This window comes from Macrosteles quadrilineatus, unplaced genomic scaffold (genome assembly GCF_028750875.1).
Source record: "Macrosteles quadrilineatus isolate MER2022 unplaced genomic scaffold, UCM_ALF_1.0 Scaffold_663__1_contigs__length_39313, whole genome shotgun sequence".
Lineage (NCBI taxonomy): Eukaryota > Metazoa > Arthropoda > Insecta > Hemiptera > Cicadellidae > Macrosteles > Macrosteles quadrilineatus.
In genome coordinates, this window is record NW_026543256.1 from 14171 (window position 1) to 39314 (window position 25144).

The window sequence follows — 25144 nt, forward strand, 5'->3', positions numbered from 1 at the left end:
CCTTGATGACTCCGCTCAATTTTGTGGATGCCTCTGCGAACGCCACCTAGTATTAATGCTTATATGAAGTCAAACAGGGTGAAGCCCGTGGGTTATCAGCTAGTTACATTAACTTATGTTTTCTACAACATTTTCTAGGATTCAATTGTAAGTGTTTGAATAATATGTTTTCTTTTTTATCCTGCCAACAGGGCATTACTATAATGCAATAGCCACCAATGCTGACTGTAAAATAAAAAATAGTGAATGGCTTGGGATGTCGATATTGGTTGATTCTTTTTAAGTCATGTCGAAAATCATGCATTTGACTTCTTCTTATTTATAGTTCATAATATGAAAAGAAACATGATAACAATAGACATAACAAAAACAATAACAAATTACCTAATGAGCCTGGGCTATATAATTCCAGTTTATATAAATTCTTCCCATTTAAAGTTTAAATAACTCAATACAACTGTTCTTTACAGTGAACTCGTGTTGTATGCCAGCTGGTATGGCCTGAGAGAGACAGTTGTGGTAGATAGCGAAAGCTACTCAGACCTAGACCCTAGCCAGGTAAGTTGGAAAACCTTAATATTTCTTAGGCCAACCTAATCTAACAAAATATATTTGTTTAATTTAAAGTCCAAACAATTGTGTTACAGTACTGAATGTTTTGGAATTCAATACTGAACATGATTAATCTGCCAAACACAACTGTACACACTTTATCAAATGTTTACGTTGATTATCGACATATTTCATTAACCCTCCGAGCGTCACTTGTCGAAAAATCGACTCACGACACACTTTGTGTAGTGTCACTTGTCGATTTTTCGACACACGAACATTGTTTACGGCGAAGGCTCTATGACTGACTGAATCGGATTGAACTGGATCGAGTTAGGTATCGTTCTTTTTGTTAGATTCAGAGCTTTCTCCGGAGGTCTGTCTCTAAGCGCTATTCATTTTAGTTCCGAAAATATTGTAGCAGACAGCTGACGTGCGTATTTGTAAACAGCTAGGTTAACCTCGGACCGATGACTGATGTGTTTTATTACGTTTATCATTGTTTTAGTGTTAAAAATCAAAAGTAGTGATATACGTGGTGCATTATAAGAAGATTTAAGTGATTTTGAAGGGCTGGTTGATGATCCTGAAGAAGTAGGTAGTGATATTGATGTAAATTATCAGCCAGATTCCTAGCTATATGGTTAAGGCCCGTTGTCCAAGAACGCGTCTGTTGCGTCTGACGCTGAGTAATAGACGCTAGCGATGGACGCTCAGGGACTGCTAAGCATTGATTTCAATGGGTCCGTTGTCCAAGGGAGCGTCTCTATCGTCTGACGCTTGAGACGCTGAGCGTCTGACGCGGGGCACTGCTCCGGGAGCAGACGGGATCGCTGACGGCCAGCGTCTATTGCGTCTATTGCATTGTTGTTTCTGTGTTCTCCCGTATACTCCATAATATACAGTATCTTAATGTAATGGCTATAGTCAAAGAAATATAGAATATGACCTAAAAAGATTGCAAGATAATGTTTTAGGGTTTTATTTTGTAGTGTTGAGTCTGCTGATTGATATACTAAAGGTTGCCAAAAATCGGTCCATGAGAAACCCACCAGTATTTATTGGGTGGTTAGTACTTCATTTTGATAGGAAACACGTTTATGGCCACCATCTTGGATCCGCCATATTGTATATACATATTGTTTTTATGTAATGATAGTTTTGTGACACATAATTTACAAAACTAGATTTTCATGCTAATTTCAATGCGGGAATCAGTTTTTATTTATTTTTTGTTTTAAAGAAATTCAAACGAAAACTCTTCCCCATACATTTCTTATAGACGTTTCGTACTTTTATCATTTTTTAAATATCTCCAGTTCTTATTAACGCTTGCAGTTCGTTTCAACCTTAAAATATTCAGTAATGTAAGGGCTTCCATTTGAGTTATTGATCATTGAAATCAGACGAGTTAGGGACCCGCTACAAACAAAAACACAAAATTAAATTAAAGTTATAGTCTAAAATAATTCACCAAAGTATTGACTTTTATTTTAGCTATGGATTACATATTGGGAGCTATTTAGAATAGGAGATATCTGTATTTAAGTACTGTAAAGAAAAATTTCAAAATAATAATAAATTAGTGTTAAATTAAATTATTACAACTTAAACTTTAAAGGATTTAACGGAACTTAAACTGTTGCCATTAAAAGAAAAAAAAATCAATTAATGCACTCTTGTCTGCATTAAAGTGGTTTTTGATAGGTATTCTAAAATATCCTTCCTCACTTCTCTTTTTGAAAACACTGTGGGTACACAATCGAGGTTCACTAAAGGTCCAGAATTTCCTCGTTTTCTATCTCTTCGATGAATAGGATCTTCAACACTTGGCTCTTAACGCTAATAGTGAGAGCAAAATAAATTTTTACACAGTCAGCAACCAACTGTTGAACTGAATAGACGCGTTCTTGGACAACGGGCCTCCAAGCGATTGACGCCCAGCGATCATCGCTCGGCGATCATCGCTCTGCGTCAGACGCAACAGACGCGCCTTGGACAACGCAGCTTTAGGCTATGCATTCTTAGCTAAACGCTATGTACTGAAATCTGTTTTTTGCCCATAACTTATTTATTTGCAAATCTACTTCCTTATATTATTATATATTTGTAATCCTCATAAAATTTATAACAAAGTGGCTATTTTCAAATATTTATAGGCCTATAATTTATACAATTTCATTGAGCGCAAACTTATTTTTTTTTTTTAATTTTCCAAATTATACTTTTTTTACCTAAAATTTTTTTTTGAAACAAATGTTCCTTATGTTTTATGTATAATATTGAAGCCCATGATTTTCCAAACAAAATGGTATAAAGAACAGTAGAATTAACATTGTTTTAAGCTTCTCAGATCCGTTTTAATAAAACCTTGCAAATGCGCCAAAAATAGGCGGACATTAAGGCCTAAACTATGGACACTCGGAGGGTTAAGAAGGAGGAGGGTAATATTTTTTAATCGATCCTTAACATGAATCCTCTGTACATTCCCCTTTCTCTTGACAAAGTTTTGGATACACTATTGCAGCACACTATATTAACAAAACAAATCGGGTTATAATGAGTAAAATGACATGTACTGGTGAGTTTTTATTCGACTGAAGTAAATAATTATGCTTGGCAGGCCCCCCAGTGGAGCGTAGCAGTCAAGATGGCAGACAAGCCGCTGTGTCTACTTTCTGAGTACTTGTCTGAGTTCCTGCATCTGTGTTCGAGCCCAAGATCCATGTCTGACCTTCTGGGGGACCTGCTTCAGCATCAACAACCTGGTGTGTATAGTGTTGAAAGTTGAGGTTTGAAAGTGCATTGACTCGCACCACTACTACGTAGTAGACTTCCATGGAATTCTATTATCCAAGGACATTAACAAAGCACCGGATCAAAGATAGGTTGATAGGTTGACTTGAAATGCACATCAAATTAAAGGTCTTTGTTAGTAATTAAAATACAATGCTACAGACCCAAACTCTAACGGACAACTGAGTAAAAAATGGCAGCCATTCAAAGATTTCTTGACTCTGCTTTTTTTAATCTTTGAATTGCTGCCATTGTTCTTTTTGAGTTCAATTTCACGGTATTATATTCTTTAATAAAGATCTTTAATCCGTTGTGCATATTAAACTATGCATACGTTTATTATTTTCTTCAGACTTCTAGCAGGTGCCCTCCTGAGGAGGTAGCTTATTATCATAGCAATGCAAATTGATTGCATCTTTGAATAGCTGTAATTTTTTACTCGGTTGTCCATTAGAGTACGGGTTTGCGGCATTGTATTTTAGTAACAAAGTCCTTTATCTTGATGTTCATATCAACCTATGCTTACATCTAAGATTTTCTTTTGGGATGTTCCCCTGAGGAGGTTGCCCATCACTGAATAATGTGTTAGAATTATTTTAATGCCAGTAACTGTGTACCAAGTTTTGAAGCTATAACTTAATTAATTTTTGAAATATTTAACCGTCCCTGTATTGTTTCCCACCCTGTATTGTTTGGCAATGTTTTAAATAACTTAACCCTGTTGAACGGCTTTGGATTAACTTTGTTAAATGTACTGATTTTTGATTTGCCAAAATATCAGATTCGCCAATAGTGGCAGATTGTGTGCCCAGTGGTTGTTCATGTAAACTATCATTGCAATAGTTGTGTATGACTTCCAAGTTCCTACGCAATTTGGAATTACAGTTTTTTGCACAGACAAAACCATGGTATTGTTGCTATCAAACATAAAACTTTTGTCAGATGATCAGGTGATAGCTTGGGGACAGCTCACTTACTCTACAGATCATAGACTATACGAGCTTTTTAAATAATATTGAAGGTTCACTTGCACTACAGGCTCGTATACTATACGAGCCTATCGAAAATAAAAAATAAATGAAGAGGGTTCACTTACTCTACGAATCATTGTGCCTATGAGCCTCGTGTATTATATTTAAAAATACAGTAGGAAGGTTCGCTTACTCTACAGATCATAGTGACTATGAGCCAAGCTTACGAATTATTTGATAATTTAGGAATCGGCTCGTATAGTATACGAGCCAAAATAATGAATAATATAAATTATAGGAATAGGCTCGTATACTATACGAGCCTGCAGAAAAATATTAGATGGCTCACTTACACTACAGATCATTGGCACAATGATCCGTAGAGTAAGTGAACCCTCTTCAAAATATTAGATGGCTCACTTACTCTACGGCTCATTTAGCTACTCGTTGCGCGGTTTGCGTTCGTGAAACTCTAGGCGCTATGCCCGGCTTCGACTGCTGCGACTGCCTACATAAGTGTATTGCATCACCTCAATTATTTATTAAAACGAAATAAATATGTATGCACAAGTAAATTTATTACATTTTTGGACTGAATACTTTAAAAATGGAGGGAGCATAACTTTTATGTTTAATTAAATTAAAAGTTATAGAATAAAACATATTTTGACTATGTGATTTGATCATGTTATATAATACACACTTGTATGATCCAGATACAGAGCTACAGACAAAACCTGTGGTCCGATTTAGATTAAATTTTGTATCTGGATTCATCCACGAGTCACTAATTTTTTAAGCACGGGTTGAGAAATAATGGCAAAAATTTATAAAAACAGTTCACCAGTTTAGAATATTTCTCAGTTACTGTGAGTTGCAAAAAAGTGTATACAGAAGCATTTGTGTTCACAGAAAATATAGAGGACTAGATGTATACAGAAGATATATTAAAATACAATACGCATACAACTATCAACGTTTACATATGTAAAATTAATTAATTTGTTGTGGTATTGAGTATTTTTAACATTATGACGAAGCCTTAACAAAATATATTTTTTAAGGAGTTCTAGGGTGTTAAACTATATTGTATTTATCTTTTGTGGAAGATTCTGTCTACGATTTATGATTGCTAACAATTTAATACAAAGATTTAAGTCTCTGTACGTGAAGACTAAAAACACGAAACAAACTTTAAAGGGATAGAAAAGATTTGATCAGGAGCTGGCGTTTGATACCTTTTGGGAATAAATATAGCCTCTACTTCAAAGGTATACATGGTGAAGTAGCCTCTGGAAGTCCATCTTCAGGTTAACAAAAACGTCAATAGGTCATCTAACCAATTTGATTAGATGACCTATTGACGTTTTCTGAAGATGGACTTATTTTCAAGTCCGAAACTATAGTAGTGTATTACTGAAGAAGGATCACTTGACTAAGCCAGGTAACTTAAACCATTTAGCTTAAAGTTATACAAGTTGGTTTCACACCAACATTTCATGCACATATGAAATCTATATAATTAATACGCGAACACGAAGTTTGGTTGAATCCTCCACCATTTCTAAACCGATTTTATCCACTGACGTCTCATTGGAAAGAGCGTGTTGCGTAGATTTGCAAACTGGCCTAAAATTTTTGAAAAAGTCCCTTGGCCTCTCCACAGTGGCTTTTTATTAAGTTCCCATGTTATCCTTACGAAGAACATAATATTGTTTACATCAGCTGTTTAATTTAATTGTGTTCTTTGTTTTTCAATTCAACGAAACGCATTGGTTACATTAACTGATTTTGTGGAAATTAAATATCTATCTATATATTAATTACGAAAGCCGATTCTTTGCGTCAAAATTGTGGGTGACTGGGTAGTCGTAGAACGACGGGAGAGGGTTCAAATTAAAGGTCTCGATCCCGGAAAAATAGTGAAATTCCCCAAATTTTAACACAAAATTAGACATAACCTTTGACTTAGTCAATGATATAACGTAAAATGTTCTCCATAAGAATAGCATTAGAAGCCATTTGTCTGTTGATTTTTGTTTACCTCAATACAGCTGATCGTGATTTATCATTAAGCCAGTAAGCAATATTACATTTGGATTTAACTAGTTTGCCAGTAAATTCTGCAATGTACTGTATACTATATAAAACCAGGGATGACGTTACATACAATTGAGACTTTTGTCGTTATGTCTTAGAATGTTGAAATTAATTTTACTGTGCAATTTGCAAATTTGTGTATTTGTATGTAAATTAGCCAAGCGCATGAAATTTAGTAGAATCGTGGGAGATGGTTAAAATCATAGTAAATGGAAGTAGAATGGCTGAAATATTTAAGCTTTGGTTTTTTTTAAAACATATGTTCACGAAGTTTACAAAGTTATTTTACTTTGATTACACTTCTTCACATTAGTAGGTTATTGTTGTGCTGAAGGAATGTTTAACATGAAATAGCCCCATTGACTAAATAATCAACGATGCAAGATTAGTTAGAAAACTTCTGTTTTGTTTTTATTTCAAAACATATATTGCAAATTTATTCAAAACTTTTGTTTTAAATTTCATAACATTTAATTTGACACGTAATTGTAGTGTTTAATCTATACTTTGTATCGAGTGGAATAACCTTAACAGTTACTCTAGAGAATAACCTGGGAATAAAATTTGAAATAGGTTTGTACAGGCAATACATATATTCCTTTCATTAATTACTATAACAAATTCCAATGGGCGGAAAAATAAAATTGTTTGGAGTAGATTTTAATCAGGTATCTACTGTCTGTTGCTCCAAGGAAAAAAGGTTAAAATAATATAGCCCAACATGCATTGTATATATATATACAATCTATATAGATAGTGAAGAGAGAATCTATAACAGTAAACCCTGGAGGTAGTTTTCGATTCTTCATGTTTCACTAACCAAAAATATGTACCTATATTAATTGCTGATGAATTTGTTTTCTTGATTGGTTTCATTAACATGATAATGGAACCCTAACCAATGGCAAAAGAAAAGAGTTAGTAATCAGTCGATGATTAGCTTTTTTAACTGTAGGCTAAATAAATAATATAAACGGTAAAATGTTTTCAAACAAAATTTACATCCATTGAATGAAAAATAATATACTATTAACATGACTATAGCTGATATGGCTTAGCTGTCGGCTATCTGTACATTGCGTCATAACAGCAGACAGCGCTATGTTATTAACTTAAAAATTATAACGGATTAGCAAATAAATACTTTACTATGGTCTTAACAAACTATGAACCCACTGAACGTTTAAATTGGCCAATTTTAAAGAGAGTATAAAGTCAACCACAGCTTTAGGAGGAATCCCACCACATAAGCTGACACAGAGAGTAGTTTATATTTTATGTTGATCAGAAACGAAACTAGGGCAGCCTTTACACTAATTCAGTTGTGTCTTTACAAAAGGAGTAGAGCTATAATATTAGAAATAATAACTGGGCCAGGGTACTAATATGAGTACATGTATTATTGTAGCACTGTATCGATTCTGACACATAGATAATTTTATTCTTAGTTTGTTTACTTAAGTTTACTTATTGTTGACTTATGTCCCTACAAGCCACTAGTTGATCAATATAAAGCCCAAAGTACACATGAACTTTTGTGAAAACTACAAGTCATACCCCCATAAACCATATACTTAAAATGTTCGTCATTACGAGAAAACTAGCGCAAAACTATCCATTATTTCATAAACTGCCCTTAAAGGTCGTAATTGTTGTCCAAGGAAACATAGGAAAGTCATAGAACGCCACCAAGTAGCAGAAATCGAGATTTTTTAAAAATATTATCGTTATCATCCTATATAAAAGAAGAACACCTACAATATGAAGATTCCCACAAACAATGAACAAGGATGTTATCGAAAGTGCTACTATTTTGTAGGAAAAACGGACTTAACCATTAACTTTAGGATGATTTGCAAAGGAAACCCCTCTAATGCCGAATTAAACCGGTACGGCAAGGACATTATATATGTTTTCATAAAAGTCAAGTGATATTAAAATAACATGACTACATCCAAGAAACCTTAACAAAACTTGCATTGAAGGATTCGCATTATTCACATTCAAGGGAAACAAAAACCCATCTGAACAACATTAGGGCCTTACAATTCTGCATATTTTCAGGTAAATATAACTTACGTTATAACAGTAACTAGCCAAATTAATGCCAATATATCTATCAAATATTACAATATGTATAATTTTACACTAATTTTTAATGAAACAGTATGTATTTCTTGTAATTTCAAGCAATACATAATGGTAATTTGTAGGAAATTTTATTCTCTTTCAGAATATCACGCTCCACTTTGGTCGATTTCCTCGCCATTTCAAAGTTATTTGCAAAAACGTTAAGCAACCTCCAAATGTATAGTAGTGAGAAAATACTGAATTAAAGATGTTGTTTATAAGCTTTGTACAATTAAATCTACAGTTCTACTGAACCGATTTTATTCATTAATAGGTCATTGGATAGCATAATTTGTGAATACTGTATTTGCAAATAATTATGAAAGTACTGTTGAGGTTGCAAGCAAGATCGTTTGGATATAAATCGATGATAAAGAACTCAATTTTTTGAACAATTTGTGTTGGTCGTGATTTAGCTGTGTGCTTTAATGAAATGGGAGTGGTATTTCAATGAAGGTTCTTAGGTCAAAACAAATAGAATAACGTAGTTAGAATTAAGTAAATATATTTAAAACTAAATTCCATATCCAAGATATAATACAAGTTTATACTTTATGATTGAGCGATACAGTATCTTGAACTTAACTGATGAAAACTATCAATATCTCAAGTTAAAGCTTTTGAAGTATTTTAAGACCAAGACATATAAAATAGCTTAAATAAATATAGAGTTACGTATCATTGATTGCAGATAGGTAATTATCGTTGATTCGTGATTCAGCAGTGTGCTTTAGGTAGTCCGATCTCAATAAACAATAGCTCAAATAAATCTGCGGTACGTCCTTAGTTGGCCAAAATTATGAAAATCGGTCGGGTAGAAGAGCTAACCCGACTCGGAAAAGAAAAACCAACTATTTTTATAGATGGTAATAATTGGTTTACCAGTATGTATAATCTAATCATACGAAACATCTTACTAATATTATAAATGTGAAAGTTTGTGTGTTTGTTTGTTTGTTTGAAGTTCGATCACGCTTAAACCACTGGACGGATTGGGCTGAAATTTGCCATGATGATAGCTTACATTCCCGATTAACATATAGGCATATTCTTATCTCAAAATTCTTTCGGGCTCCGCCCCAGTGGCTCTGTGATTCGCCATGTTTACCTTATGAGTATTCATATTTAAAGGGAATTAAAGAATTTAGTCAGCTGTTTCAATAAAAAAAGTTGGTTCTATGATACGGAAAAGCATTAAAAAGTTATAAGATTTACCAACAGGGTGCAGCACTATATTTTTCTTTGCATTTATGAAAACAGCTAATTAAGCAGCAAAAAACTGTGATTCGCAATGATAACTGTCAAAGTAGGATCGTTTACAGTTATGTTTATATTTTTCATTTCATGAATAATTTGTGATATTTTGCGAATTGTTGATAATTTATTTTTCTCTATTGTTTAGGTGAAGTGGTAGAACATTATGGCTATGGTAGATGTGTAATACTATAGAATACTGTAAATTTAAAAAAGCAAATTTTATCAAACTGTGTCCTCCCTTATTGCAAACGCAAAGCTTGAGTATAACTGCAATAAGCATTTTATACTTATATTCCAACCCCGTACGAAGGACGGGTACTCTGCTAGTGTGTTAATAATTCAACAGCTTATTGTTATCTAATTAATTTTTCTTTATAAATGTTGTTGTTAACAATTTGCATTTGTAATTAAAGTGTGTTCATTAGGTTTAGTATGTGATTCTAATGTTATGTGCTTAAACTGTACCATTAATATTAGTGAGTAAAGTGGTGTATGGATTTCATAACTATTATTCTACTAGAGACCGTTGTGTTTAACCACAACGGGTACTGTTGCTAGTTAGTATATAAATGAGTTCTTTACTCTTTATTTGTAATATAAATTACATCATTATATTATGTAATGACATTTTTAAGAGGGTTGACCCAATTCCAACTGTAAATTGTATGTGTTGTTTAAATAACTGGGGTTCTGTCATTAACTTGTACAAAACTACAGAGTCTATATTTAAACAACTTAATAATCACTTCTACATCACAAACACAACACACAACATTGGATTGAGAACAGACTTTTGCTAGTAGATCTATAAAGCAATTCCTTTGCTTCCTTCATTAGATATAAAATATGGACTAACAAGATTGGGCAACATTTAATTGCGAAGCATTCGTTTTGGCTTGAAACTGTCAGATATTGTATTTGCGAAGGTTATTATGTATTCCTATACAGTAATAGTTTTTCCAGTATATCTGGAAAAGTGCACACTAAATATGGAAACCAACTCCTGTTCTGAATTTAAGAAATTTCTACTTACTCACAAGATTCCCGTACGTAGAACGGGCACCAGCTAGTAGTTAAATATACTTACTTTAATAAAACCACTCGGTCATTATAGAATATCTACTGTGAAATAGGGATGTGATTCCTAATTCCAAATCAACTAATTATTATTTATTATTTAATTATCGTCTTCAAATTAAGTGATGGTTGCTTTTAAAATAATAAATTTAACATAAGCAAATCCATATCTATCTGCAGCAAACCTTCAGACTAAGCGAATTTCCATTTACCTGGCTTAATTAATACAAAGATTAAATATTCCCTTAAAATGGTCATTTTTCCTATTAAAATAACATTAAGTTAATTTTAATATGAGTACTTAGGTTTGCTGCTACAGGGAAGATAGGTGTGTTTTTGTTGAAATGTTGATAGCTAAGTATGATTGTTATTGGTCTGCCAATCCTGTAATACTTTACAATTGCTCGAATTCGAGCAACATGTACACTAGTACTTATTTAATACGCAAGCAGGATTTTTGTGACGATTACTCCTCCGAAACTACTGAACCGATTGACATGTTTTTGGTCTCATTGGAAAGAGCGTAACGTGAAGTTGTGCAGGAGACTTTCATTTTAGGGAAATAATTAGAGAGTGAGGCCCTGGGGCCCTTTAAAGTTTCGTATTTCTCCATAGATTAACATGGGAAACAAAAATTGTTATGAGCCTCCAGCTGTGCTGTTGTCAGAAATTAAAAGTGAGAAGAAGAACATAATGTTAATTGTAAACAGTCAATAAGTTTGCTAATTTAACAGTTTGCTACAAACATTTACTGACTTGGTTGAAATGAAATGTTTACTATTTGAATTTGGGTTGGCGTCAATATTACAATAGAAAAAAGCGAGAGAGCCTGGATAAATTGATGTCTTCAAAAGAAAACTGAATTAACACTGTGCTGCATTTCTTAGTAAGCATTGAAAGAGCTGATTTAAACTATGGAAATATAGGAAAGTCATTTATAACACCACCAAGGAGAAAAAATAGAATTTTTTTTAGAATTTATAATTGTTATTATGGCAATCTAATGAGGCTATGAGTAAGGCTATTTGTAGAAAACACTAAAAAAAAGATTAGCTTTTGACAAATGATAAGATATTTACAGAGATTATATCGATATGTTGTGTAGCTACATCATGAGTATTTCCAAAATCTTTGAGTCGAATCTTTTTTACATTCGTCAGAAATTATGACTGTTATTCGTTTTAAAATAACGCCTTTAATACTTAGCATTTGCTCGAATTCGAGCAACAGGGACACTAGTTTAAAATATTGAGTCTTCTTGCAAAATTAATGTCGACATTATCTAGGGGTTGTTCGGCAAAAACTTTATTTTTAATGATCCCCCAAACAGAAAAATATAACGGTGTAAGATCGCAGTATATTGAGGGCCAATCAATTTGCAAGAGAATTTGAAGTTTGAAACAACAATTAAAATCTATGCAAATATATAGTTACAATTGTAAAAAACCGCTTTGAAAAATGCATTGAAGTTAGTAAAATAGCATATTTTGAACAATTCCTTTAAGTTTACAACCTATGTGTAGTGTAAATTCAGTTTCAATATAATTATTATATAAGAGTCATCTGCAAAAATCGTCCCACTAGCATTAAAAGGCATCATGCGTGGGAACGCATATAGCTTCCGTTTCCCAGGAAATTTATAGACTTTTGAGCACTAACTTCTGTCACAGTATTATTCTTAATTCCCATCCAAAATATAAAATTTGTTTAGTCGAATTTGACGCTTTGGTAAACTAGTCAGTCTACCACTTGAGTTTGACCGTGTAAGTTGGTGTCCGTCTAAATGCACAATGTTAAAATGGGCTAAAAAAAGTTATAATAAGTTCTCATAACTTTAGAATGGATCAAGATTTCTAAAAACGGATTGCAGCATCATATTCAGCATAAAAATCTAGTTTAAAACAATGGGTCACAACTCTACCTTTACATTTGAAAAAAAAACTTTGTATCCAATATGGCAGATCCAAGATGGCGGCCAAAAATGTATACCCAGTCAAAATGAAGTACTTACTACTCTACAATGATCTGACGTGGTCCGGAGTTGATATCTTAAGAAATGTAGAAAAAAGTAGGGGGGGGGGACTCATTTAAAACTCACCCTGTATATATAGATATATATAGATGACCATACGTGGGGTTACGTCATACTCCCATGCGCGCGTTTAAGGGTTTAAATGAATGAATTGGTGATATGAACCAGCCATTACGACAAAAGCAGCAGCAGCTGTATCTTCGTTCTCCATGATGAAGGTGCACCGGTGTAGGTCATGGTGTAGGTAGGTGTGGATGTAGAGTAGAGGGCAAAGAATGTGCTTGCTGTATGAGGAGGGGTTGTAGGGAAATGTTGGCGCGTACTGCTTTGAATGGAAACAGCGCGCCAACATTGTTGGGACAAAATGTTTGATGGAATCACCCAGGCCCCGTGAGCTGTGCGGCACGGTCCGGGCAGTGCAGTACAGCACAGGGTAGCAGGGTAATAGTTAGCTGGTCCCGTATTCCGAGGGCCGAAAAAGGTTCGGATAATAAAACGACTCCACTGTTCCCAAGGGATCCAGGTTTGGGCGGCTAATCCAGCGGGGCAATGAGGCATGGCATGAAGCGTGATGTAAACAAACAATAAATACTTGCATTCATGTGCTCGTCAAAGAATGGTGTGAACTTTTGAATTCCCTCACCAGGTCATCATCTCATCACAAAGCTCTAACATGGATGAGGATGAGAGCTGTGTTCAAGTTTTGGAATAGACTAACTACGGAGTCTATGGTTTTGGTAAAGTAGGTGAACTAATGTCAATTCAGGTACCTACCTATTTAAAAAAAAATGTGTACAGAGTTTTTACTTTGATGTACACATGTAGCTAGGTCAAACAACGCATATAACCTCACTACATACAAAACATTCGGAAACACAACAGTGTCATCACATCTCATCGCATTTGTATAATTTGTTACCAAGGCTGGACTAGGTTATGGATTTGGTTCCGCAAATGTTCAAGATTTGTGATAAAATTTCCTACAATTATGGTTCATTCCAATCCACGAAATACATGCACAGCGTTATGTGATATATATGGCCAAGGCAAAACTACCCCACAAGTTAATGAATTATCAAGTAAGAACAGGATGATTAAATACATGGGTCGATGTGGCAAGAGAAGGAATTAAAATTGCTGAGATCGAAGTAAGAATGTTACTGCTTTCTGGAGAATCAGATATTTTTATGAAAAAAAAAACTGATTTAATATGCTGATAGAATTCTGTATTTTTATGACCAAAGTTGATGATAACTTATAAATCCGGATACAATCTGAATGATTTTCCTAAAGCAGATGGAATTAGTGGTTAGTAATAAATATTGACTCTTTCCGTAACATTATAGACTAATTATATGAACTCATTCTTCCATATAGTGAAGAAAGTGGCTTTGGTATGAAACAAACTCATGAACAAACTATTATAAGACTCCTAAAAAACCTTTTGGGCAACCTAAAGCCGATAAAAAGGTAGGAAATATTGTGTTAAACGAATTCATCAATCACGTTTTTTAGGGAACACAATCATCATACTTATTATTGCTTATCCTCCCTCCATTTAACTAAGATTCTAATGACTTCACTCTATCCATCGCAGTTAGCTGAATTCAAGATTAACCGTCGATTTCGACGGGGTTCCACTAGTAGAAGTAGAATAGTCAATTGAGAAGTGTATAGACATAGTCAGCGATACCACCTTCCATAGCATACCTGCCTCTTCCATAATCATTATCACAGATCACATAATCAAAATTCACAGTAGGCCTACACATAATTTAATTTAGGTGTCATAGCATCAAAACTAATCGTCAAACCTATCCTTAAATAGTATATTTCGTACCTAGGGCCGAAAATGAGGTTTTGCCGGCTCGAGACAGTTTTTAAGTTCGAGACGAAGTCGAGAACTTAAATCGATCGAGAGCTGCAAAACCATTTCGGTCCGTGGTACGAACGCTATTTTTCACCACACTATACCCTATTACCACTATTCACCACTATAATAATGCACACTGATAGTCAACACAACTACAACTTTAAGGTTATGTAAGGAAATAATTTGAGGAATCAGCAAAAATAAAAATAAATAGTTGCTAGGCAACGGTGACAATAACACAATTCTATTGCATTGCTATGGATTTTGATTGTGTATTTAAAATGCATTCATGTTTTAAGTAAGTAAGCGGACAGCTGATTTTGCGGCCCCGGCCTGCAAAAACCTGCTCGGTCCCCAAATTACGATGACAGCTGGCATGGCCAGCAAAACGTAACTTTCAGCCACCAATTAACGTATGTAATACAGCCAAAAACATCATGGTGTGGTGAAAAATATATTTCACTGCATTAATTGCTAAATAAATAAGTGTAAACAAAGAAAAGTAAAAACAATAACAGTTTGTTTTGAAACAGCTGTTTGGTTCAAATAACATTCATTTGAAAAAAAAAAGAACTGGTCACATAGCACGTAGCAGGAATATAAAAAGTAAACACCCTAGTAAAGCTAATGACGTAATTGTCAATGTTTATTATCCATACCGTTATCAGTTCTAGCCTTGATAATTAACCACCCTCATTGAATAAATGTCCATCGTAATTTCCCATATTATAGTTAATTTAAACTACAATATATTCATAGTTGAAATAAAAGTGATATTTTCACGTTTGGGGGCGCTGATGTAGGCACCCCCAAACGAAACGTAACCACAACTGAACACGATTTCATAAAAGGATGGTTTGTCTAATTGCAGTATCCTTGGTCAATGTTGACGTTGTGTTCAATCTATGTCATCCATCTGTTTATCTTTGTATAAAACCCGGCTGAGGTAGTGGTGGTAATTTAAAATCGTGATTCCTGATTATTCTTGATCTTCTTTTTATGACATCAATATTTTCGGGCCTAATCCAAACAAAGTTAAAGCAGACAAACATTAATTGTAAACAAAAAGCTACCATGAAGAATGAAAACATGTAAACTTTGTTATTTTTCTATTCTTTCCTTGAAAAGTGGAGCAGTAAAATAATTTGCATTTTATCCTTTTTTATTAAGACTCGTGTACCGAGCCTCGATTTGTACTGTGGTTTAATTAATTTTGTTGTAAACTATTTTAAACTGTGGTCTAATTATCTCTACTAATCTTACTTATCCTTATATATAATACGTGAAGGCGATTTTTAGAAAACACTACTCCTCCGTTAATAATGGACGGATTTTTACAAACGACGTGTCAAAATAAAGTATTATTTGTGTAGACGCCCCCTTTCACCAATTCATGTAGTAAAAATCCTCGGGCTTTGCCCCACAGGCCATCAAAGTTGGAGTTTCTCCCATAAGATTAACATGGGGGAATCTAAATATTTGATTGGAAACTTTGTCCCCACTAATTTGAGAGAACGGTTGGGCGTAGAAACTTGGTAGAGGTGTCCAAAGAAAGGTCTTGGTCTGTAGATGAGTTAAAAAAATAAAAACTAAGCAAAATCCCTTAGGACTCTGTCCCTGAAGCCTTAAAAGATCCCTCCACAGAGTTGTTTACATTTTGGCCACGAGAATAATACTTTTTAATGAAACAGCTGTTCATTTTTAAATTGTATTTCAAACAACACATATTTATTGGGAGTTGAATTCTACCAAATAAGTATTTGTAATGTTATTTTCTGATTTTAAAATTGATTTTCTTCTTTATCATGCCATGTTTTGCAATATAACGTTCCATTACGAAATCAGTGGAAAATCCTTTTATCACAGTAATTCTTAAATTATTTCTTATTGAACTATCTTATATCTATTGTACGGGTTGGTGTGTGCATTTTTCGCCACTTTTGCCTACATTTTATCATATTATTCTACAAAATATCAAATATTTATGTAGAAATGTCTGCTCTTATTGAGTCTAATAGAATCCAAACTTAGAAACGTTGCCTAAAATGGTACCTATCTTGACAAATTATTTGCACCTGCCTATATTACGGACTTTGGCGCACTGAATTTGTAACATTATTGAAAATAACACAACATTTTGGCTGTAAAATATGGTACAAAGAGAAAATACAATTTAAGCAGCTACTGTCATGACAGAAATGTCATATTCCTTTTAAACTAGATCACATAATCCTTTGACTGGGACGGGTGGCGTCGTCCTGTAATCCAACTACTAGGAGGTCACGAATTGTGGATATTTATAGGAATGCACTGTGGATGCGATACTCCCTGGTGTGGATTAACGTCCGCACGAGTGAGTACTACGACTACCCGCAGTGCTATCCTGATAATTATACCAATATTCATAAATACCAATGCAAAAAAAAAATGGTTCCAATTCAACTATAAACTGTAAGTCCCTTGGTTGCCATTCGCTGTATGGGCTATTAATTAACAGCTGTATCCAAGGAATGTCGGCCTTAGTCACTAACAAGACTTCAAGATCGTGCCACTCATCCTACACTCATCTCCATTCATACTTTCTTCATACATTCTTCCATTCACTTGGCTTACCTACTATGAATTGTCGTCATAAAAAAAACGTATTAAAGGATTAAAGTATTTATCATATACGTTGATTAACAATATGTAAACTTCAATATATACGTAACAGCCATTTTACAGTATTTTTGCTTTTTGGAAATGTTCCATTGCTGCTATGTCATTTGCATTATTTATCGCCAATAAAGCCGCCAAGATCATAATATGAACTAGGAGGTCCCTAACAGTTCAAGAATAAAAGCCAACTTTACTTCATGTATTCCACTACACCTAACATTCCGTAGAGAGATTATATTGACAACTTTATGTTATTGATAAGGCCGAGACAACTAACTGACATCCCCCATGTCAAACAATTCCAGCTTTATCAGTAACCCCATAGTCAATTTCTCAAAACTATGCTAGAGGGTTTATTCATTGGCACAGAAGTACGATATGAGCTGACGCGACGTGACGAAGGAAAATCAAACTTACACTGTAACGGATATAACTCCCTTTGAAGTTAGAACGTGTCTTCTCAACAAACATATATTTTTTCTCAAACACTGATGAAGTCGCCGAAGTGTTTAACTATAAGATCCACCAATACGATTTAAATACTATTAAAAGGTTCTACCAAAGGAAGAGATACCATATAACATACTAATAATAACTCCGATGACGTACAGGATAGGAAATATTTTAATCATTGAATGAACAACCAAATTTGGCAACTAACGCAATATTGTTATTTTTTACACTTATTACTCTTTGAACAATGTTAAATGTTTAAAATATGTATATTTCACCCAATTCATCGCAGTTAGATGAATTAACGTAAGCCTTGAAAGTAACCGTCGATTTCGACGGGTTTCCCCTAGTTTCCTACAATCAATGACAAAATAAGAGTAAATAAAATAACTTCATAGTTCCATAGTTTATATTTTACCAGCTGTTAGTTAAAACAAATTATATTGCCCCAAAACAAATCGAAGACTACAAAGATTGCTTTAAAAAATAATTTGAACATCCTAGTATTTTACTATGTGTAATTTAATTAATCCGTCATCCTCTTACAGAAGAATTGAACGTTTCAATGATAAGCATTACACATAGTATAAATAAGTCAACCCTAAGTATGTCTTTATATTTTTATCCAAATGCTGAATTTGTGACACAAAAGCTGAATGTTTACAGCTGTTATGTTAAGAAAATTATTTTATGCCAAAAGCTAGTTTAGAATCTTAGCGTCGGCTGCTAGACTTTTTAAAAATTAAAACTTAATTTATAAAAAACTGGGATCCTAAACTAAAATTATGGCTTCGACATTCCCTAGTTCTCAAAATAATATTTCTTTCAACACAAAAATCATGAAAATCCGTAGAGTGGTTGATTCAGAATCGTAAAAAAAAACACTGTTTCGTTTTAATATTATAGATAGATGAAGTACACTTTTTCACGTAGGTTAGGCCAATAATACAGTAAAATAACAATTAAAGTGATAACATAAATTAATACAAATCAAGATGAAAATGATTACGGGATGGAAATGCAATTTGCAAATGATTGCTGTACTGCAGATTAGAAGATATCCGATTAAATATCAAGGCAATAAGGATTGATAGTATTAATGAAGTAAAAAAAGTTAGTTTACACTAGATTGGTCGAAAACTTAGATATGTGAGACATGTCAAATGCCTGAAACTTCAAAGGGAGTTTTCCTTCGTCACAACGCGTCAGTTCTTATCGTACTTCTGTTCAACAAATAACCCTCCAGCATAGTTTTGAAAAATTGGTTGTGGGGTTACTGTTAAAGCTGGAATTGCGTGACATGGGAGATGGCAGTTAGCTGTCTCAGCCTTATCATTTTCATAAAGTTGTCAATATAATCTCTCTACAGAATGTTAGGTGTAGTGGAATGTACTTGAAGTGGAGTTGGCTTTTATTCTTGAACTTTTAGGGACCTCCTTGTTTAAATGGTTGCGCAGCTTCATTGGCAAGAAATAATGCAAATAACATAGCAATTTAGCATTTCCAAAAATAAAAATAAGTACTGTAAATTGGCTGTTACGTTAATATCGACGTTTACATGCATTGTTAATCAACGTATCTTATAAAGGATGATGTGATCTAAATTAAAAGGAATATGACCTTTACGTCACGACAGTAGCTGCTTAAATAGTACTTACTCTTTATGCTATTGTTTACAGCCAAAATGTCGTGTTATTTTCAATTTTGTTACCAACCCAGTGGGCCACGGTCCGTAATATAGGCCACTGCAAATAATTCAAGATAGGTATACCATTTTAGGCAAGGTTTCTGTGTTGAATGAATAAATCAAAGTAACCTCTCTGAAAAGTCTGCAGTAAATTGAAGTTTTCCAGCTTAATGACTTTCTAAATCATACACATATTTCTACATAAATATTGTAAAATGTTTTATCCAGTTGCTCTAAACTATTATTAATTTAACAAAATATGGACACGGCTCATATGGGCAACGTGTCCTTTTGAACTTGTATTATTGTGTATTGTATTACACAATCGAAGATTTGTCCAACGTTTGAAAACATGTATGACAATAATTTCATGAACCTATGATGATCTGTCTAGAATAATATCATTGATAGTCAAAGATAATATGATAAAATATAGACAAAAGTGGTGAAAAAGGCAGACAGCAACCCGTACAATAGATATAAGATAGTTCAATAAGAAATGATTGAAAGAGTTACTGTGATAAAAGGATTTTTAACTGATTTCGTAATGAAACGTTAAATTGAAAAACATGACATGATACAGAAGAAAATTAATTTTACCTAACCCGCCATGTTAAACTTCCCTATCCCAAGCGTGATGTATACAACTTCCTTACTTCTCGAGTGATGTAAAGTATCAAAAACTCACTCGGTGATGTAATGAAACCCATTTAAATAACATTTAGTGATTAACTTAAAAAATATACATCTATGGAGCCAACGACGTTCAACGCTAGAAATCAGCTGTGCTCTTGAATTTTATTGTTATGTTTTGAAGAATTTTCCTAACCTAGCTTTTGTTTGTAAATGAACGTTACTGTTAGAAGATGAGTGAAATGGATAATGATTAATATTGTTCGTAACCTCCTGTATATTGTCGGGTCAGGTAAAATCTTGTACGTTAGCGTGTTTATACATCACTTAGGTAAATTATGCAACTCGCTTCCGCTCGTTGCACAACCTTCACCTGCGTGATGTAAAAACGCTCTTACTACACTTGTAAAGTAAATAGCTACCAGCTGCTATACCCGTGCTTTGCAACGGGAAGAAAATGTGACCTAGAGAGCTATTAAAGTGGTGCTGATGTGTGTTTTAAAATACAGCAACTCTATGATTTAGTTTGAAAATATAAACTGATTTAAAAGCGCAAACAGCGTAAACCTACTTACTTTCAAACCCCTACTTTTGATGTTAATAGATCCCTAAGAATATGGCAACATACCTTAGCATACTTTAGCAATACCCTTCATGAATAACATGTTTAACCATAATCCTTCAATTTTAGTCAAGCCTCTTGACATGTAGCTTACTCTTAAATTAAAAAATGAAACTTTGAGCAATACTTTACAAAACGTATACAACCTCACTAACCATCCTCAATCTACATTCACAACACCAACGTCTTTTTCGAGTAAATAAACAAACACCAGTTCATTGTACAGACCAGCTGTTTCATTAACTAAATTAAATTAAATCATTTAAAACATTGAAAGCATGCCAGGCGTAGCCCTTTGGAAATCAGCCTGTGGGGCAGCCCCCTCAGGGAATTCGTCCATTTCAATACTTTTCGGCAAATCTACACACTCTAAGCTTCATTTTGATGTGCCATATGCCTATATTTTCATTTGGTAAATGACCTTAACCGTTTACATAAAATTTGATTGTATCACTTTAATAATATAATAGATTACAAACAGAAAATAACATTGCAAATACTTCTTTTGGACAGTTCAGTAACTCCTAATAAATGTGTGTTGTTTAAAATACAGTTTAAAAATTAACAGCTGTTTCATTAAAAAGTATTATCCACATGACCAAAATGTAAACAAATCTGTGGAGGGATCTTTAAAGGCTTCTGGGGCAGAGCCCTAAGGGAATTTACTTAGTTTTTCTTTTGATAACTCATCTACAGACCAAAACCTTTATTTGGACACCTCTATCAAGTTTCTACGCCCAGCCGTTCTCTCGAATTAGTGGACACAAAGTTTCCAATTAAATATTTAGATTCCTCCATGTTAATCTTATGGGAGAAAACCTAACTTTGATGAATAATCCTGCCCAAACTAATAAAGATTTCAAAAATTTAAAAACACTTTGCAAAACTAAAGATCAGGCCATTTTTTTTTACACTTTATTCATTAAAATCGAAATTCAATCTATGCCTGGCTTGTTCTCAGCCAGGTCTTTGCCCATGAGAACGTGACTTGAACTTGAGATCTTGCGATCATCTTTACTTTTCATTTCTATGAGGGGTCAGCGAACGTATTGTATTGTTCATGAGTTTGTAAAGAAAATGATTTATTAATTTAAATTTTTAATTTTCATATGTTTATAAGGGCATTTAACAACTGCGCAATTAATAAGTACTGTAAACCATATTACTGTAAAAGGCCGGTCTTTATAAATTATATAGTTCTAAAATAAATTTCTATTTGACCTCTTTGTCACAAAAACATACTTCTTTGTATAATGATTGTTATGTAAATGCAGTTGTCATCGTAATTTACAATTATTGATATGTCTAAGTGTTATTTTTTCAATAAATGTAAATATCTTGTTTGGTAAACAAAGGATGTAATTGAATCTTGTAAGTTAAGACAAGTATGCGAAAACTACAGTTTTCCATTAGCTCAAGCCTAAATTATATTGTATTTAATCTAGCTTGTTATATTTCGTTATTTTGTCACGTAAAAACATTTAAATTATGTATGATGTATAAATATAAAAAAATTTAACAACAAATCCATTTGAAAGTAAAGTTTAGACATTGGTACGGTCGACATTGGTACATTATCATTGGCGAAAATGCTCATGCACATTAACATTATTGCGGCTATGTGTTTAAGTTGTAACATGGTTTAGTTTCATATAGAAATTTGAGAAAATAATTTTTATTTTATTTTTTGTTGTAATGATTTGAAATTAAAGATTTACATTTACAATAGTCAAGAGTAGTCTGCAGTGGAAAGACTTCTTGATAAGAAAGCTCTGGAAGCTTCCTTATCACCTGGTCCAGTGCATGTGCTGGCCAGAGTAGGGGTAGAAGGTTCCAGAACTGAGATATCTTATATAAGGGAGCTGCTTCCATGTGGGGTTGTTAGTTCAAGAGTGTAGATGTACAGTGTCCAGACCTGGGGTGAATTTTCTGCAGCCTACTCAATGAGTAGTAAGTTTATTTTATTTTTTTGTTATTTTAATTCATTCACTTTTATCCCTCCCTCTCTGCTAATTATTGTAATAACAAGAAAGACCATAGATGTTTTCTTATTAGATATTTAACTTTTCTTTCAATTAGTAAAAGATGTAAATATAAAATGCACCTTTTTTATTCTTTTAGAATTTATTTAATAGAGTTAAATTTGGATCTAAAAATAATAAATGCTAATTAAAGTAAAGTTTTTAATGTTTCTAGAAAAGTTTAGCAATTGTAAATTTTATTTCATTCAGGAAGAAATTAATGTAACCTAATTTAATTTCGAAGGATTTTAATTCAATTGTTTAGCTTTTCAATTTAAAGAAGTTTGAAACATTAAAGAAATATGTATTTGTATTGTAGACAGATAAGCTAGGAACGGGTTTGTTTGTTCACAGGGCTCAAGTGTGTACCAGTGATTAATGGTTTTAAAATGTCCCATAAAAAATATTAGCCGAATGTTTTAAATTTGTTGATTTTTTATATTTAAAGAAAACTAATGGAAGTAAATAAATTTCGGTTTGATTTTGGGTTTGGTTTTGAAAGTGTTTAGAAGAAACTGTTTTATTTTAAATAAACCATGACTTTTGTAACAATGATGAATTTTTATTTTGGGTCTCCTCTTAAGGCCAATTCCACTAAATAGAAGATAATTGATCTTGGAAATAACGTTACAAAGTTGAGACACGTTTGTAGAAAACACTAAAAAGGCAATCTTCTAAACAATTTAAAAATATTTACAACTTTAATTATATAGAAATGTTCATAACACAGTAAGTAATTCCATTAGTTGCATAAGCTTTTACGTGAGTCTTTTTAATTAATTGAAAATTAAGTCTGTAATAACTCCTAAAATAGCTCCTGTAATACCGGTACTTGATAATTGCTTGATTTCTAGCAACGAGTACACAAGTTAAAAATTCAACAATGCATTAACATAACAAGCTCTCTTTCACGCTGCAAGACTAGTAAACGGCAGAAGTAAGGCAGAACGGCAGAACTGCGGTATTGGTTTACCATACACGCCTGCAACGATGCGCTGCAAACCGCGCGACGAGTAGCTAAATGAACCGTAGAGTAAGTGAGCCTTCTAATATTTGTAGAGGGTTCACTTACTCTACAGATCATTGTGCCAATGAACTGTAGAGTAAGTGAGCCGTCTTCTATTTGTGTAATAGTTATCATGAAATAGGCTCGTATAGTATACGAGCCTACTCCTGTAATTTATTTAAATTCAGTATTTTGGCTCGTATACTATACGAGCTTATTCCTGAATTATTCAAGAATTCATACGCTTGGCTCATAGGCACTATGATCTGTAGAGTAAGTGAACCCTCTTCATTTATTTGATATTTTTGATCGGCTCGTATAGTATACGAGCCTGTAGTGCAAGTGAACCTTCAATATTATTTACGAAGCTCGTATAGACTATGATTTGTAGAGTAAGTGAGCCATGTGTTTTAAGAATTACATATTTGGAGGCTCATTGTGTCAATGATTCGTAGAGTAAGTGAACCCTAACCGATAGCTTTATTACAAATGCTATCTGAGTCCAGAGGCGATCCTGCCTCCGATTGAAGCAAGGTAGGCACTATAACCACTCAGAAACCTAGACAGTAAGTGGTCATAAATATGTATCACTCACTACTCACTCTCTTTCCCAATCAAGGAACTTCGATGCAATAATTCATTCTTGAATTGTTTCCTCTCACAGGTCCTACGCTGGCAACTCCACTCAACCTGCTGACCGAGTCTAGAGTCCCGACCATCTCCAAAGTTCTGGGACAGGCCAAGGGGTCGTTTGTTAAGGAGAAAATCAGGGAAGGCCCCATCTCTGATGATCTCCTCATGCCGATCCTGTACTTCTTGTTCCCTGACGCTGATGAAAATGTGGTGAGGGAATAACCATGGGCTAACATAGGTATCCATTGAGTATTTTGGGAACTAGCAGTGATAGGTTTATGGTGATAAGTTTAACAACAGATGTGTTATACTATAGCATACCGTTAATTTAAAGTACCAAATTTTCTCAAACCGTGTCGCTCCCCCATTGCAAACGTAAAACACAAGTACAGCTAGCGTCAGCTAAGCTGGCTCGTGACCGATCGATAGAAATTCTGTACTAGCCTAGGTTAAAAATATTGTCTGCCGTCATGCAGGTTGCGTCTACTGCCCTCACTGCTCTCTTGAAGGCGCTTCAGTAGACGGCATACAAAATGCTAGATGTGTTTGTCCATTAACAATTAATAAACTAAACTTTCTAAACACTTTTTATGAACAGTTGTTAATGTAACTAGGGAGCATGGGTGCTTAGGTTGCGCTTTTT

At 33.8% G+C, this 25144-nt stretch overlaps 1 protein-coding gene across 1 annotated transcript in view; it reads left to right on the forward strand.

The window, feature by feature from the left end:
* LOC128982581 (rab3 GTPase-activating protein catalytic subunit-like) overlaps positions 1 to 24711 on the forward strand; it is a gene marked incomplete at its 3' end in the record, with an annotated part of 32853 nt that extends 8142 nt beyond the window's left edge. Inside the window, exons 5-7 of the mRNA XM_054401539.1 lie at positions 471 to 558; positions 3176 to 3320; positions 24533 to 24711. Of these exons, the coding sequence (XP_054257514.1) occupies positions 471 to 558; positions 3176 to 3320; positions 24533 to 24711 (412 nt within the window). The remainder of the gene's footprint in view (positions 1 to 470; positions 559 to 3175; positions 3321 to 24532) is intronic.
* Positions 24712 to 25144: the final 433 nt, after the last annotated feature.